Source organism: Megascapheus bottae, chromosome 4 (assembly GCF_031878675.1).
Source record: "Megascapheus bottae isolate mThoBot1 chromosome 4, mThoBot2.hap1, whole genome shotgun sequence".
Taxonomy (NCBI): Eukaryota; Metazoa; Chordata; class Mammalia; order Rodentia; family Geomyidae; genus Megascapheus; species Megascapheus bottae.
The window spans coordinates 10,506,882-10,524,377 of record NC_143512.1 but is presented as its reverse complement, the minus strand read 5'-3'; the positions used below and the strand labels follow the sequence as shown (position 1 = coordinate 10,524,377).

At 37.9% G+C, this 17,496-nt stretch overlaps 1 protein-coding gene across 6 annotated transcripts in view; it reads left to right on the top strand.

The window, feature by feature from the left end:
- The window catches only part of Arhgap26 (Rho GTPase activating protein 26), a 457,842-nt gene that overhangs the window by 272,682 nt on the left and 167,664 nt on the right, over positions 1–17,496 (top strand). For all 6 annotated transcript variants that reach the window (XM_090331301.1, XM_090331302.1, XM_090331305.1 and 3 more), the window contains exon 14: positions 4,703–4,777. In XM_090331301.1, coding sequence (XP_090187427.1) covers positions 4,703–4,777 — 75 coding nt within the window. The remainder of the gene's footprint in view (positions 1–4,702; positions 4,778–17,496) is intronic.

The window sequence follows — 17,496 nt, the reverse complement described above, 5'->3', positions numbered from 1 at the left end:
CCACAGTCTTTCCACCAACCAGCCCTTTTTATTTGTTGGGGGGAAAAAGCCTTATCTTTTAAAACAGGGTCATAACCTTACCAGCTGTGAAAAACAGACTACTTTATAAAGGCTACAAACCTTTGACTAAATGGTGGCTGGGAGAGTGGGGCACTCATCAAAAATTTTTTTCCAAAGAAATTTTTAATTGCATTAATTTTTATTTATTTTTTTCTAATTTATGTTTCATAAACAATTTCAAGTACTTAGCAAAATGTGGTGACAAGTTGCAAAGATGCATAAAGTATATCCAGATAACACAGTGTAGCAGCAGATAGGAATTGATCATAAAGAAATAAGGATATAGACCAATAGTATTGTTCAAATACATAATCAAGACCTGGCCAAGTATTGCAAAACTTGGTTAAAGTAAGTCCACAGTGTTTCAACTATGCAATAAAAAATAAAATTAAAAAAAATTGTATTTAAAGCAGTCTAGGTACTTGGGAATCAAGCCTTGAAATTCAAAACCAGCCAGAGAAAACTGTTTGCAAGGGAAATAACATTGCCAGATATGTAGTATGCTGAAATAGGAGGACTGAGGTCCAGGCCAGCTCAAAGGAAAAAGAAAGACTCTATTTGAAAAATAGGAAAAAAAAAAACAAAAACCCAAAACTAAAAGTGCTAGAGGTTTGGCACAAAGAAGTAGAGCACTTGCCTACTAAGTTTGATGGTAGGAGTTTAAGCTCCAACCTTACAATAAAGAAACAAACTTCTCAAACTATGAATTACTTCTACAAATGTATTTCTTTTCTTCCATTGTTTCCCTCTCTTCTTCCTTTTTTTTTTTTTTTTGCTTGTTGTGAGGCTTGAACTCAGGGCCTGAGCACTGTCCTTGGGCTTTACTCAAGGCTAGCACTCAGCCACTTGAGGCACAGCACCACTTCCAGCTTTTTCTATGTATGTGGTACCCAGGAATTGAACCCAGGTCCTTGTGCATGCTAGGTAAGCACTCTTAACCACTTTGCCAAACTCCCTGCCCATCTTCCTTTTCTTTCTCTCTCTTTTCTTCCCTATTCATCCTTTCCTTCTGTCCCTTTACTTTCTATCCATTATCCATTCATTCCTACCTCCTTTCCTCTCTCTCCATCTCTTTCTCTCTCTGTCTTATTTTCCTCCTTCTTTTCTTGTTTGCTTTCGTTAAGACAGGGTTCTTTATGTAGCACAGACTGGCCTTAACTCCTGATATTCCTGCCTCCACCTTCCCAGTGCTGGGACTATAGGTACACACCAACATGTTCATGTATTTTTTTTAGTTACATGCCTTAAGAGGAAGATGCAGAAGCCTGTCCAAATTGATCCCATTCTGGTGATCACAGGAGAAGGTACACCCTATCGTACAGGTGCCAGTGTGACATTTTTTTGTCTTCCTTTGATTTACCTATTTGCATTATTCTAGTTTCTATTTTTATATTAATAAAGCAATTCTCAACAGGAATCTAAATTTGCTTTTTGAAAACAATGGCCTGAGAAATAAGAAACGCAGGGTTAACAAAAGTAGAAACATAAAGATGGAGCCTATAGTGAATCCATACCACCAGCACTACCACGTTGTCTAAAATGGGCCACTGTCTGTCTCTGAGTTTCTAACAACTAAAACTAAGATGGACATCTGATCATTTAAATGCTTCACAGAATCTATCACAGATGCAAAATGTTCCCTTTCTCTTTTTCTTGTTTGTTTTTGCATACTAGGCAAATGTTCTGTCTCGAGCCACACCTCCAGCCTTTTTTGGTTCGTATTCTGTCTCTGAGTTAGGTCCACCCTAAGTTAGCCAGGGATAGTTTCTTAACTCTCAGTTCTTCCCTTCCATTTGATTTGATGTGGTTGTAGGTTAATGTTCCTAAGCATTGACTTTGACCTTTGGGCATGCTCAATATTGATGAGCTTTGTTTCCCCAGCCTGTAAGTTTTCATTTAGCTCAGAGAAGAAAGAAGGACAATATGAATGAAGTAGCATTTCTGTATAAATAGTTGAAGAAAGTGGGCTTTTCCCTGTTAACATATATTTGTCTATACACATATCTGTGGAGAGCATAGATGAACTATCTTCCATACACTCTAGGATTTATTAATAGCTGTCCATTGGGAGAAAGGATTGTATAAAAGCTCAAGAGGAAGAGAGAGTTAATTTAGACCTTTCAAACAGACACAAATTAAACAACTAAAAAAATTCTCTTTTACTGAGGAATGTGTGACTGGTTCCTATTATTATGGACCAGAATCTGCTTTTTAACTCAAATTTGGGATATAGTTACTTTCTATTTTTAATTAAACATCCTCCTTTGAGGTAATTATAGATCCTCCAAAGGGAATATAAGAAATTATACAGATGGACCCTTTTTACCTGTTAAGTGGTTTCCGCCTATAACATTTTGCAAAACTGTATTTCAATATCACAATCAAAATACTGCCATTGATTCAACCATCTAGAATGAGAACATGATCTAAAGTGCTTTTCAGCTGTAAAGTCCTGTCAGTCTTTAGTTTCCATCCTGGGTTTTAGTTTCATATAGGCCTATGGAAGGCATTGCAGAATCAGAACTTCCTTGTTTCCCCTACCCGCCCCCCACCTGCCAGCAAATACATATTGGCTTCCCTGCTCATTATTTTATACCCTATACTGATCTAGTGGCTGGGAGCAGAGTGCTGATCAAATAGAATGCTACAGTTGGTCTTAATGTTTGTATTTGTGAAGAAAAAAGGACACGCAAGGAACCAAATTAAAAAGACAATTTTAGTGACTCATGCCTGGAGGCAGAGACACTGATGATCACCATTCAAGGGTAACTAGGCAAACAGTTGTTGGTATTTCATCTTAACAAATTGGATACAGTGAAATATGCCTGTCATTCTAGCTAATTGAGCGGGTGAGATCAGGAAGATGGAGCCTCAAGGTCAGCCTGGACAAAAAAGATTTTGAGACTTTATCCCTGTACAAAAAACCCAGCATGGTGGTACAGGTTGTCTATTCTCCTAGTTATAGTGGGAAGCCAAAAGAGCACTATCTCAAAAACTAAACAGAGCACAAAAAAGCCTGAAGTATGACCTAGTAAAACACACACACACACACACACACACACACACACACGATTTGATTCTATATAGTGTTAATTGTTATAAAGAAAAAAAAAACCTAAAGGGTGCTGGCTGTGGGGCGCATTAGATTAATTGCACTGAAGCTGACACTTGAGTGATGTAAGGATCTTGAAAGAGGGAGCCAGGCTTCTGAAGGAACAATTAGAGCAAAGGTTGTGAGGAGGGCATGAGCTGATATATTAGCTTGAGTGTTGGTTGACTGATGATGTCAGAATCAGATGTGTTCAATCATGTGGACTCTTGTCCACCATAAAGAATTTTGGTGGTTGTATGCATCCATTGCTTTCCACTGGAAGGCTTGAAGAGAGGAGGTAATGTGAACTGACTTATACCTGATGAAGTTCATTTTGATCAGAAAATAATGGACACCAGGAGAATAACAGCAAGCCGGAGACTAGTTGAGAAGTGTCAGATATGATGGGCTGACTACAGATAGGAGAAAAGCCATTTCAAGTAACTAGGTCACATTGCTCCCTTTGTTAATGGCATGGTGCTGATTTGAACCATATCTGTAAATGAACAGAATTCTGAAGTGGGTTAGCTTTGGGTTCTTTGTTCAGATGTTAGATTCATAAAGGTGTTTTTTTTTCATTTATAAACTGCATTTCCAGTGCAATTGCATGGATTTTCTAAATTGTCAGTTTGGGCTAGTGTTCATAAAAATTTTAAATGTCCTTATTCATTAATATTTTCATTCTTCAGATAAAAATAAGTTTATAGGGTTTTGTTATTTTCTGTTACATTAATTTTTTATCATGTGTTTTTTTATGGTTTTTAAAAAATGGATTAGGGGGTTGGAAGTTTGGCCTAGTGGTAGAGAGCTTGCCTAGCATGCATGAAGACCCGGGTTCAATTCCTTGGTACCACATACTTGAAAAAAGCCAGAAAGTGGTGCTGAGGCTCAAGTGGTAGAGCTCTAGCCTTGAGAAAAATCCAAGGACAGTGCTCAGGCCCTGAGCTTAAGCCCAAGACTGGCAAAAAAAAAAATGGATTAAGATGGGTGCTGGTGGCTTACACCTGGAATCCTAACTACTTAGGAGGCTGAGATTGAGCATTGCATTTCAAATCCAGTCCAGGCAGAAACGTCAGCTCCAATTAACCACCAAAAAAGTGGGAAATGGACCTGAGGTGGTAAAGCAGTAGCAACAGTGAGCAGAAGAAGCTCGGGGACAGTACCCAGGCCCAGAGTTCAAGCCCCAATTTCAGCACAGAAAGGAGGGAGGAGGCTAAATTCAACATTTATAAAGGGAAATATTCTACATCTTTCAAAACTCTTCAGACGCTCAGCTTGGCAAGTGGAGAGAAAGGTTTCTTTCCCCTGTGATGACTGAACTAACATGAGGGCTGCAGTGTGCAGCACATCCATGAAATCCTAGACAGCTGTACCACATCCCACTCCTTTGCTAAGAGCTAAGCTGAGTGACAGGGGACTTTAATTACAGCAGCTTTTAGAGGAACTGAGAAAATGAAAATTGAAAAAAAAAAGCAAAAAGCATTTGGCCTTGTTGGCCTGCCTTGTGTTCCGACACGCTTCTAATTAAATTGTTACTGCTTCTCTTCCCAGGGATCAATGAACAAGGGCTCTACCGAATCGTGGGGGTCAACTCCAGAGTGCAGAAGCTGCTGAGTGTCCTGATGGGTGAGTAAGCATAACAGTGGTCTGGTAGGTAGGTCTCTAGGGAAGCCCACTCTGAAAGCTCACATAGGGCTAAGCTTCTGGGGGAAAGAATCAGGGTATCCAAGAGCTGGTGCCCAGAAATCTACTGCTACATTCATTCCCCAATTGGGGATGAGGACAAGTTCCAGATTAAATGTATCTCGTCCTCTCACTCAACTATCACCAGTCCAAGTGGTGTCTAGTCACTCCTGTGCCCACCACACCCTGCCTGCCTTTAATAGTTCATGACTCCATCTGTTCTCTTTTGGGGCAGGTATTTAGTAGGACACACCCGATGCCCAAGGAAGGGCATCCCTTCTATCCCACAAGGACCTCAGAGCTCATGTTCCTCTTCCTGAGGGTGTCATGTAACCTAGATAAAACATACACTTCCAGATAACTCTTCATATCCTTTTTGCTTCTGGATTTCAACCTAGTTCCCATCACATGAGCAGCAGGACTACCTTTGGCCCTGGCTGATGTAAATATAAACATTATCTCCAAATGTGTAGTACTTGAAGTAAAAAAAAAAAAAAATCCATGAGCCCATGAACCCAACTGACTTAGGTTGCAGATTTTCTGTATTTTTAGAAGGGGCAGCCAGCCTTCATGAGTCACATGGATCTAAATGGCAAACAGATCAGATTTCACAGATCAGTGGCTGTTATTTATTTCCATGGTGCCTCAGACATGCATTTTCAAAGATGGACCATCACCTGGGGCTCCAGCGTGATGACCTGTGAAAGGACAGTTGTTAGTAGTTGTTATTTCTTTCACTATTTTGGTTTTGAAAATGGTTTTCCTATGTGAACAAGTTTCCCCTCTCACAGGGCCTTGAGTAGCTCTGTTTGCTTCCTGCTTTGATTGCTACTCACCCCTTGTGGGTAAAACCTTATGGTTTTACGAGTCACAGTGAGCTCTGCTGTTTAGCACTGTGATTAGCTGTGAGATCATCAGCTTTTTAACTCAAATTTGGGATATAGTTACTTTCTATTTTTAATTAAACATCCTACTTTGAGGTAATTATAGATCCTCAGAAGGGAATATAAGAAATTATACAGATGGACCCTTTTTACCTGTTAAGTGGTTTCCGCCTATAACATTTTGCAAAACTGTATTTCAATATCACAATCAAAATACTGCCATTGATTCAATCAGGATTCAGAATGTTTTCATCACTGTAAGAGTCCCTTCTGTTGCCTTTAACAGCTCTATTCATTTGTCTTACTCCTCTCTTCGTAGCCCATCCATAACTCAAAGCAACCTGTTATCTGTTCTCTTTTTCCCTAATTTTGTTGTTTCAAGATTTGTATAAGTAGAATCGTGCAATATGTAACATTTGAGGATTTTATTTTAACTGAGCATAATTCCTCAAAATTTATTCATGTCGTTGCATGTAATAATAGTATGTCTTTGTTGTTGTTTAAATTCTGAGTGCTATTCTATTAAATGGACACATCACCGTTTGGCCATTCAGTTACTGAAGGACATCTGTGTTATTTGCAGTTTGAGGCTATTATGAGTAAAGCTGCTATAAATATTTATATACAGGTTTCTCTGTAGGCATACATTTGTTCTTCTGGGAGAAATGCCCAAGAGTACAATTGTTGAGTCATATAGCAGTAAGGCTACTTTTTGAAAAATTTTCATGTAAAGAATAATGAAGAATCTGTTAGGTGTTAATGTTTTCCTGCTTGTCCAGAGTTGTAAACATTTTTGGAATGTCTGTTTGCTGGAACAGATTGTCAGGTGTTACCAATTAAACCTCAGAAAGAGGCAGTGATTGGTAGGGTAAAATATACATGTTCTGAGCTGTGATATAAAAATACATTAGCAGGCCGGGAGTTTGGCCTAGTGGTTGAGTACCTACCTAGTTGGTACAACGAGGTTCGATTCCTTGGTACCACATACATAGAAAAAGCCAGAAGAGGTGCGGTGGCTCAGGGTAGAAAGCTAGCCTTGAGGAAAGCCCAAGGACAGTGCTCAGGCTCTGAGGTCAAGCCACAGGACTGGCAAAAAAAATACACACATATAAATATATAAATATATTTATTAGCATTTAGTATGCATTGGAACTGGAAGACATAGTAGTGGAGGCAGTAAAAGAAAAATTCAGAATGAGGAAATATGGGCAATAGTATAGAGAAAGAAATAAGGGTATGTAGTAGCAGGGCAGAGATACGATGATGATGATGATGATGATGGTGATGATGATGATAATGGTGGTGGTGATAGTAATGACAGTGAAGATTTTAATATGTAAAGAACTTTACTTGAAGAAAAAAAAGAACTCTACTTGAGGGTTGGAATCAGTGGAACACATCCCTAACAAATATGAATTTTGAGTTTAAGTCCCAGTACCACTAAAGAAAAAGAAAAGGAGAAAAAAGAAGTAAAAGCCAATGAGCACAGTGGCTCAAGACTGTATACCTAGCTATTTGGTAGGCTAAGCTGAAAGGAACATTGTTCAAAGCCAGCCCTGGCAAAAAACAGTTAAGACTCCTTTTCACCTAGGTGCAGTGGGCCATACCTGTCATTGTGATGATGTGGAGGCTGAGATGAGAAGATTATAGTTCTAGGCCAGCTTGGACAGAAACATTAATCGATTCTAACTCTGTGGAAAAGGCTAGGTGTGGTAGTATGTGCCTGTCATCCCAGCTACAGTGGAAAGTCTAAAAGAGAGAGAGCAAAGTCCAGGCACATATAGGAGTAATGAGACCCTCTTTCAAAATAAAATTGTAAGTGGGGAAAAAAAGTCTGGAGGTGTGGTTTAGTGGTAGAATGTATGCTGGCAAGTTCAGGATCCTAAGTTCAAATCCTAGTGCCATTAACAAAAAAATGAACCACTTAAGGCTGGCACAAGATAGTTAAAACAGGAATGCTAAGGTAGTCTTTCATTGAAGAGTCTGAATACTGTGCTGAAGAATTTTGATTTTATATTTGCTTGTTTTGTTTTTCTGAATTGAATAAGAACCTACTAAGAGTTCTAAGTAATGGAATGACATACACTATGACTCTTGTACACAAAAATGTCAAGTAAACAATTTAGGATAGTTTATAAGAAAAAGGGAGTGTTTATTTGTTTCTATAGGTGACAGAAGCATGGCAGGGCCTAAGGTCTCCAAGAACATCTTTCCTTCAGTTGGAGCTTTTCTCCTTCTTTCTTCTAGCTTCTCATTATCTGTGTTCTCTGTTGGTCTCCATATTGGCTTTACTTTCTATGGGAATGTCCCAGATGGGTCTAGCCATAACAGCTCTTGAAGCTTGCATCATTCAAAAGAGAATATCTTTAGGGACATTTGTGGCAGAAGACCACAGAGAAGAATTTGATTGGCGAGTATGGGGCTATTCACATGATTCATTTCTCAATTTGGGGACATCCACATGGTGTACAGCAGATGGATCCAGATGGCCTGGAGCCTGAGCCCTTCTCTGGGAATATAGGAGGTGTGGGGAAAGGGTGGGGCAGGAACAGGGTCAGTTCACAGAAACCAATGGACCAAAGAGGACTACTGATAGAATAACAAGAATGCTTTCCTGGAGTAATGGCTTCTGGTGAGTGAAAGAAACATGTCCAACACAGGAGGAAAGGATCAGATTCTTACTTTAGGGCAATGATCTGGCAACCATGTGGAACATGTATTTGATCATGGAACTACATGAAAGAAGAAGACAGTTACAGTAGATAAGGCAGAATAGATTTCCTTGAAGACAGAACCAAGCAGCAGGTTGGAGGTCAGAAAAAGGACAAAATCATTATAGAAAGAGAGCATCAGCAAGACTTTTTAACCAACTGGATGTGGTAGGAGCAGAAAGGCCAGAGAGATTTCAAAGATGACAGATGATTATGTAAGGTGACACTGCTGAAAAGAAATATGACATTTTAGACTACTTTGCTAATCTAAAAAAGAATCACCTTGGCTCAGTTGTTCTGAGCAAAAGAATGGTTTTCAAAAGAGCCAGTTTTTATCACTCTTCTTAGTGGCTCTGAAACAAGACATTTATCTTGCTCTTTTCCTCAGTTTTTCCTAGGGATAGAAATATAATTATGAACATCTGAGGAATGTCATGCATAAGTAGTAACTAATGTCTGAAAGTCACAAGGCCAGCTGCTTCTCCAAGGAGGAAAGTTCAGTTCCACTGGAAATTGAACAGATCCAGAATTGAGAGAAGCAGAGTACAAGATTTGCTTGGCTGGTGTTGAGTCTGGTAGATTGATTCTCAAGTCCGAATCTCACAATTGCAGAGAACACAGCCACCTGTTAAGTTAGGGCCCCACACCCAGCTCTTTCTCCTCTGGTGGGAATTTGCTTTCATCTTCATTAATGTTACTAGGCAAGAGTGTGAAATAAATTGGGCTCCTCTGCTCCTTTTTCTGTGATGGTTGGTATTGGCTTAAACCTCTCACTCTTCCTTTGTTAGGCATCCTTTGGGCACATGCTAGGCATTGTGTAAGATTTGGTTTATTTGTCCTGAGGCTCCCCAAATCAAAACTGTGTTTTTTGATTATTGAAAGTATGGCTTAGATTAAAACCAGAGACTAACTTTGATCACAAGTTTATTTTTTTACTCTAATACACTGGGGGAATACGATTTGGAAGAGCAAGATGAGAGCCAGTGTTTTGAGAATGTCTTTGCTTTACTGATTAGGACTCCTTAAGAATGTTTATTAGAATTACTCATAGCAAATGCAGCACAGTTCTGCATTTCATGCTGATGGGTACCAAGTGCTTCTTTGTCTCTTCTAGCAACAGATGGCATTATACTTTGGATAATAAAAAGAACTCAGGAAGACTTGCAAATTATTCCTAAATTAAAAAAAAAACTCTCCTGTATATACTGGTTCCCCCTTTGAATATTAAATAAAATCATTTTTAATTGTATTTTATTGTCAGGGATATAGAGGGATAATAAAATCCTTTTTAAATGTACATACATATATATGTCAGCTATATGCCTATTCAACTGGTGAATGTCTCTTTTTTTCTATATATTTTATATAAGTTTTTTATGAGTGATCATCATAGAAAATTTAATGAAATAGGAAAAGTATAAAGAAGGAAACAAGAGACTGGAAGACCACAGATAACTTTTATTTACTGTTTTCTTGAACTCCAAGCCTCTCACTCTGCTTATGGCCAGTGCTCTCCCACTTGAGCTATATCTCCAGTTCTGAAAGTTTGCTGGTTAATTAGAGATGAGAGTCTCATGGATTTATCTGCCCAGGTTGGTTTGGAACCTTCTCAGATCTCAGACTTCTGAGTTGCTAGGATTATAGGTTTGAGCCAGTGAGGCCTGTCTCTCTATTGACTTCTATCAGAATGTTTCCTGATGTAATCATCTTCTTAATATGATGTTATATAGCATATATTTTTAAAATAATATAGTACTAATTATGTTTACAAATTTTGACTTACACTGTGTCCATGTCCCTTCTTTCCCCAACCTCTCTGAATTCAGGACTTCAAGTTTTCTTTGCTTGCTTGCTTGCTTAGCTTGCTTGCTTGCTTTGCAGACATTCTTTTTTTTTAATTAAAGAATTTATTAATGTTGATTTTTACATCATATTTTAAATGACAAGTTTAACAAACAAGTGTTCAAGGAGGGAATCTCTATTTACAATCACTGGGACTTAGTATTTAGAACTTAATCAAAATTAGGCTAAGGGTTTGTATGTCATAGAAACATTAATTTATGAAATAAAACATTATGTCTATAGAGTCATAGGTTTTTATGTCTATATAGTTATGTTTATATTTCCATTACCATGTCCATAGCTTTGGGTATGCAGTTATTGAGTCCTTGCTCTTGTACTCTTTGGATTTAATAACCACATATTAAAGATACCATGTGCCTTTTGTTCCTTAGGTCTTGACTTGTCTCACTCAACATGATTCGCTCTAGATTCATCCACTTCCCTGTGAATGCCATTATTTTATCTTGTCTGTTGGCTATGTAGAATTCCATTGTGTATATATACCACATTTTCTGTATCCGTTCATCTGCCGTAGGGCATCTGGATTGTTTCCATCACCTGGCTATTGTGAATAGTGCAGAGATGAACATAGCTGAGCAGGTGTCCTTATAATATCTTGGGTCATGATGTTTAGGATAGATTCCCAGAAGTGGTATGGCAGGATCGTAGGGAAGGTCTATTTTCAGTTCTTTAAGAAACCTTCACACTGCTTTCCAGAGTGGCTGAACTAGTTTACATTCCCACCAGCAGTGTAGTAGGGTTCCTTTTTCTCCACAACCCCGCCAGCAACTGTCATTGTCTGAGTTCAAAATCTTGGCCATTCTTGTTGGGGTAAGGTGGTATCTTAGGACTTTGCAGACATTCTTGAGGCATTCTTCCAGCCCAGCTTTATTACTTTGGAAGTGGAATTTCACATAGTTTTCTGCACAAGCTGGCTCTAACCAGCCAGCCTCTTGAGTAGCTAGTTTTACAGGTAAGCCACTGGCACCTAGTTAAGCTACAGGTTTTGAACAGGCATTATACACAGACCCTAGACAGTGTCTTAATTTCCCATGTTAATCAAAGTTCTTCTACAGTGTGATGTTCTTAATCAGGTCCTGTGTAGAGGTACTATATAACCTTCTAATCAGTCTCTAATTCTTGTACATGTTGGCTGATTGCAATTCTTCACCAATCTAAAGTATACTTTGATGAAGGTCTCCATGGGAGAAGGTACATTTTTATAAAATCAAGCATATCACTTTTTTCTTTTTAATGAATGACATTATAGAGCCCATTCTAGTGTTCCCAAAGGCCTTTGTTTTCCTGAAAATCTAACTATAACATGTTAATACAAAGTGGAAACCCCTTTGCCTTAAGCATATTTATACCTGATCAGTTACTACTTAACTTCTGGTGAAAAATCTTTTTCATTTCCATTCCTTTTCTATATCACCATGTAATCATTCTTTAATATTTAAGGGGTCCATTTTTCTAAAGGAGAACAAGTTCTTTTTTTACTTGTCATTTTGTGAGTCCCAGAGTTTTAAGAAGTACATGGTCCTTATTTTTCTAATGGTTTTTTCTTGATTGTTTTTTACATTCTTACTATTTTATGTTGTTACAAGACCAGAATTCAAAGTTGGTACCTGCCATCTTACTCATTGGCATTCTCTCTACCAACTGCGACACTTCCCTACCCCTGAATCTTTGCATTCTAGCAAAAATTCTCATTTAAATTTCTGTTGGGTTGATTTATGCTAATATTATTGTTACTCATAATTTTATAATACTTTTTTGTCAGTTGTGGAGCTTGAACTTGGCCTGGGTGCTGTCCCTGAGCTATTCAGCTCAAGGCTAGTGCTCTACCACTTTGAGCCACAGTGCCACTTCTAGTCTTCTGGTGGTTAATTGGAGATGAGTCTCACAGACTTTCGTATCCAAGCTGACTTTGAACCATGATCCTCAGATCTCAGTCTCCTGAGTAGATAGGGTTACAGGTATGAGCCACTGGGGCCAGGCTATAATTTAATTTTTTTCTTTTTTTCATATATTTTTATTGTAATTAATATAAGGGTTACATGACATTTGCCAGATAGAAGGTGCATTAATTCACATACACTGATACTCTTTCACGTGTCTTGGTCCCCATTTCCCTCCCCCCCATCCCCACCCTTCATCTTGTTTTCTCCCCTTCCCTATCCAGTTAGCTTACTTTTACCTTTCACTTTATTCTTTCAGTTTGTTTATTATTTTACTTTGATGGCTTGTTACACAGTACCAATATTTTCACTAAATTTTATTTACAGAGCAGGTACTTTCTGAACTACGTTACATACTGCTTTGGTTTCTGTAGTTTAGCCAATAAATATATAGGGTTTTCTTTTTTACTCTTGCATGTAGTTAAATCTTAACACGAAGAAGTATATGGATGTTTGTTGTTAAATTCACTCTGGATAAATTCTTCTTTATCTGCAGCTACTTTCCTGAATTTATTTAGAGTCACCCTCTTATATGAAATTGAAGATCTCCTTGTACATGAACCCAGCCAACTATTAGACAGTCATCAATTTTTTTTCATTTCATGGCTCTGCCATTGGGTTTTGGTCCTGGGTATAATGGGGTTTAATCCTGTTAGTCCAAAACTGTGGTCCTTTACCTTTCCCACAATTCTAGGACTTCCCCCCACTGACTTCATGTGCCAGGATGTAAGGAGGTACTCCTTTATGGCTGTTCCCCAGTCTAATTTCATTGCCTAGATTCTGTCCTGTGCAGTGCTTTGGCTACCAAAGCAAATGGCTTTCCCCAATGGCTGTGCTGTGTCTGGCTAAGGATAGCATGGATTGTGCTTGAAGTTGAACGGATGGCTATCTTCGATTATAGTTTTCCTTAAATGGGTTTTCCCTAGCCCTTTACCTAATCTGTACATAGAGGATATCCTTTCTACTGACAGGAAAATATTGACTGGGAACCTTATTGTCTATGCTGTTGAAAGCTTTCTGTCCCCTTTTTGGGTATCATATTTCACTGTGATGGTGAAAAAATGCAACAGTATCATTGCTGTTTTTCTCATATTATGCTATAAATTTTTCCTTTATTTTTATAATATTGAAACTGAAATTAGTATTATGGAAAACACCAGGAAGGTATTATAAAACAGATGAGTGCTTTAAATCACATTCCTCACCCATATCTCTGCAGCTAATAAGTGTCCTACCTTATCTCTCTGAGACCCTGAATGTCTGCATTCCTTTTGCATGCACCCCTTATTTCCCACACCTTTTCACAGAGTACCATAAATAAAAGCAATCAACGATTTCTTTCTGAAGAGATCCAGAGTTATATGGTTTCATTTGCTTATATAAGTTATACAGAGGGAGAGTTCATATTTCCATACATGTTTACAATATATTCCAATTCATTGTACCCCCTTCTTTATAATGGTTTCTAAGACTTAAAGGCTTGCATAATGATAAGTTAAAATAATTCCCAGATTTTGAAATAGCCAAGTGAGAGTAAGAGAGCAAAGAGAAAAACCTCCAGTTTTACCTCCCAGCAAAGGGAGTTAGACAAATGATATCATAATTAAGAGGTAATAGACTATTTGGATGTAAGTTTGATCATTCGGGAGATAGGAAAGGAGCTACTAACCCCAATCCTATGTTCCCAGATTTTAGCAAAAAGTAGTTTGTCTAAAACAAAATGCTATGCACTTTTCTATGCAGGAAGTAAGACTATAAGGTATTTATTAACAGTAGACATATAAATCAGTGGAGAGCACCTGAGTGTCTAGAAGTAAGACCCATACATGATCACTTGATCTTTGCTTACGGGGTCAAGGTAACTTACCAGGGAAAGGATATCTTTCAAAAAATGCCATTAGTAGGGGGCCTACTGGTAGAGTGCTTGCCTAGCATGCACAAAGACCCGGGTTCGATTCCTAGGTACTACACATACATAGCAAAAAGCCGGAAGTGGTGCTAAGGCTCAAGTGGTAGAGTGCTAGCCTTGAGAAAGTCCAAGGACAGTGCTCAAGCCCTGAGCTCAAGCCCAGGACTGGCAAAAAAAAAATGCCATTAGTACAGTTAAACATCTATATAGGGGAAAAATGAAATTTAGTCCTTACTTGGCCATATATGTAAAAAATTAACTTGAAATAAGATCATATTCCTAAATGTGAACTATAAATTAAGAGTTCTAGAAGAAAATATAGAAGAAAACTCTTTTTGACTTTATCTAGTTTTTTCAGGTGCAATGTAAAAACAAATACAGGAATAATCGAAGAAAAATACGTTAAACTGGACATCATTTTCATTTAAAACTTTTGTTTTTAAAAAGATATTGTTCCCTTTTTCTGGTGTTTTATTTTGCTGAACTTTGATTTTTTTCTTTCAAACAATTATACTACTTGAGTTCTCCCTTGAATCTACTGCATTTCAGTTAATACATTAGAATACTTTGCATACCACCCAATATATTTACTTATAAGTTTATAAATCTAGTTTCCATATATAGAGAAAAACATGCCTCCTTTGTCTTTATGGGTTTAACTTATATCACTCAACATAATGTTTCCCATTAGTTTACAAGTGGTACAATTCTCATTTTTTTATGATAGTACCCACCAGGAAGTAGGTGCTCAAAAGTGATAGAGTTGTCAAGTAGATTGGAGCAGAAGAATGAAGAGAAGAAGTGAGGGAGAATATAAGCCAGTGTATTTCCCTATAAAGTTAAGAGGCGGTGTGGAAGGATGAGTGAGAATGTTGAAAGTAGTGACATTAATCAAGATATATTCATAAATTGATTTGTTAAATGGCAACTCCTTTGTACAACTACTTAAAGGCAATAATAAAAAGAAGGGGAAAAAAGATACTGTTTCAATGGAGGTGTAGCTCAAGTGAGGTGAGACCCTGTGCTTAAGTTCTAGTACTATTTAAAAAAAGAAAAGAAAAGATGTGCTACAAATTAAAATACCTTTATAAAGCATACATGATAATTTATATCTAAAATATATTTTAAAATACTCTTATATCTCAGTTATACAGGCAACCCATTTGGAATTCAGGGTCTTAAATGTCACTCAGCCTTTTCACTCACAGCTAGAGCTCTACTACTTGAGCCTGCACCTCTTCTCCTCAATTTTTAAAATAGAAGATTTGAGGAAGAAAAAATCAAGAACAGTTCACTGAAGAAAATGCACAAATGATTAAAAAGCACATTAGAAGATGATTTATCAGTATGGAAACACAAGTTTGAAAACAATACTAATATGTATATTCCTACTAGTAAAATTAAAATTAAAAGGACTAACCAGATTATGTGTTGACAGCTTGTGGATCCATCAGAGCTTGCATATATTACTAGTGGGAATGCAAATTGCTGCAAACATTATGGGCAGTTTCTAAAAGTACACGTACTTAATGTATGATCCACCCTAAAGACTTTTGCCCAGTTGTGCTTGTTGTTACTGTATTTACCCAAGAAATGAGAAACAATAAATAATTCTTATGTTAAAAGCACACACTGGGAAGGCTTCTTATCTATGTCCTTCTTAAAATGCAAATTAAGAAAAAAATTAAAAACCTACTAGCTGGGCCACGAGTTTGGCCTAGTGATAGAGTGCTTGCCTAGCATTCAAGAAGACCCAGGTTTAATTCCTCTGTACCACATACATAGAAAAAAGCCAGAAATGGTGCTGAGGCTCAAGTGGTAGAGCTCTAGCCTTGAGAAAGTCCAAGGACAGTGCTTAGGCCCTGAGCTCAAGCCCAGGACTGGCAAACAACAACAACATAAAACCTATTAGCTAAGATCAAAGTCTGTGACAGCATATTGCTATCAAATATATGGGAAGGAATCTCTAAAAACTAAACCTCTGAGAGTACTTGAGCAATATCTTTTGAAATTGAAAATGCTCTTATTTCTTGACTTGATTCTTTAAGGAGTTGTTTCTACAGGTATGATATACAAAGACACAGTTTTATACCCTAGGGAAAGACTTTCATTTCCAGTGAATGAACAGTGGTGCATCTATACGGTAAAGTCCAGAAAAGTAGTTGTGTTTATGCCAATGTGGGACAATTTTATGTGACCATCAAATGAAAAGAGCAATACATAAAATAATATTAGAAATATGAATATGTACACATAAGTTAGCAGATGCTTGTACTACAGAAACATATTACCTTTTAATATATTTTAATATTCCAAGCACATGCCAGCATGCCTAGCTCTCTCCTAGTTTTCTGAATTTGTTCATGAGGGGATAGAAGAGGTGATCTTCTCTGCACATCACCTTCTCGATGTTTTTTGTAATCTTTTTTTTTCTGCCAGTCCTGGGTTTGAGCTCAGGGCCTGAGCACTGCCTTGGACTTTCTCAAGGCTAGAGCTCTACCACTTGAGCCTTAGCACCACTTCCCGCTTTTTTCTATGTATTTGGTATCAAGGAATCGAACCTGAGTCTTCCTGCATGCTAGGCAAGCACTCTACCATTAGACCAAACTCCAGCCCTCTTTTTGTAATCTTTTTGTTTGGGTTTAACTCTCCAATGGTTAAGGGATTTGGAGGAAAGAAATACCCTGAGCCCTCCAGAAAGTTGCTGATGACATCTGAACAAGTTACTCAGATGCCACCAGGAAGCTTCTCTAAATGGGGGGGAGCACAGGAGGGAGGTATGGAAATTGGCAGCACTTTCTGGAAATACAACTTGAAAGGCTGTATTCAATTTGGATATTAAATGAATTAAAATGGATGTGCTCAAGTGAGGAGCCTTGCCTCATCAGTGCTATAAAAAGCCCTTTAGCTGGACTGTAATTTGACTCCCTGTATTGTTACGCAATATTCCTATGGTTACAGGGAGACGAATAAGTGGAAGCTAATCATTAGTTTGCTAAATGTGGTTCATAGAACAGTTCACAGCTCCCAGACCTGCCAACTGCTGCTGGCTTTGCTTCATGTTCAGTCTTCTTGAGAAGAAGTGGAATTATTCCTCAGAAAACTGTACAGTAACATTTATCTTGCATTCAGAAACGATGCATGTGGCAGCTCTCCATGCATACTGTGATGGGAAGGGGAAAAGGTCATGCACAGCACAGCTTTTAGAAACACAAGCTTCTGTAGGAAGAAACCATTCTCACATTAGGGATGACAATAAAAAGGGGGAGGGGAGAGAAGCTCCAGAAATTTTTGGTATTAGGAAAACCATATTTTCAAACATTTTAAAAGAAATTTGCTATAATAGAATTCTGTG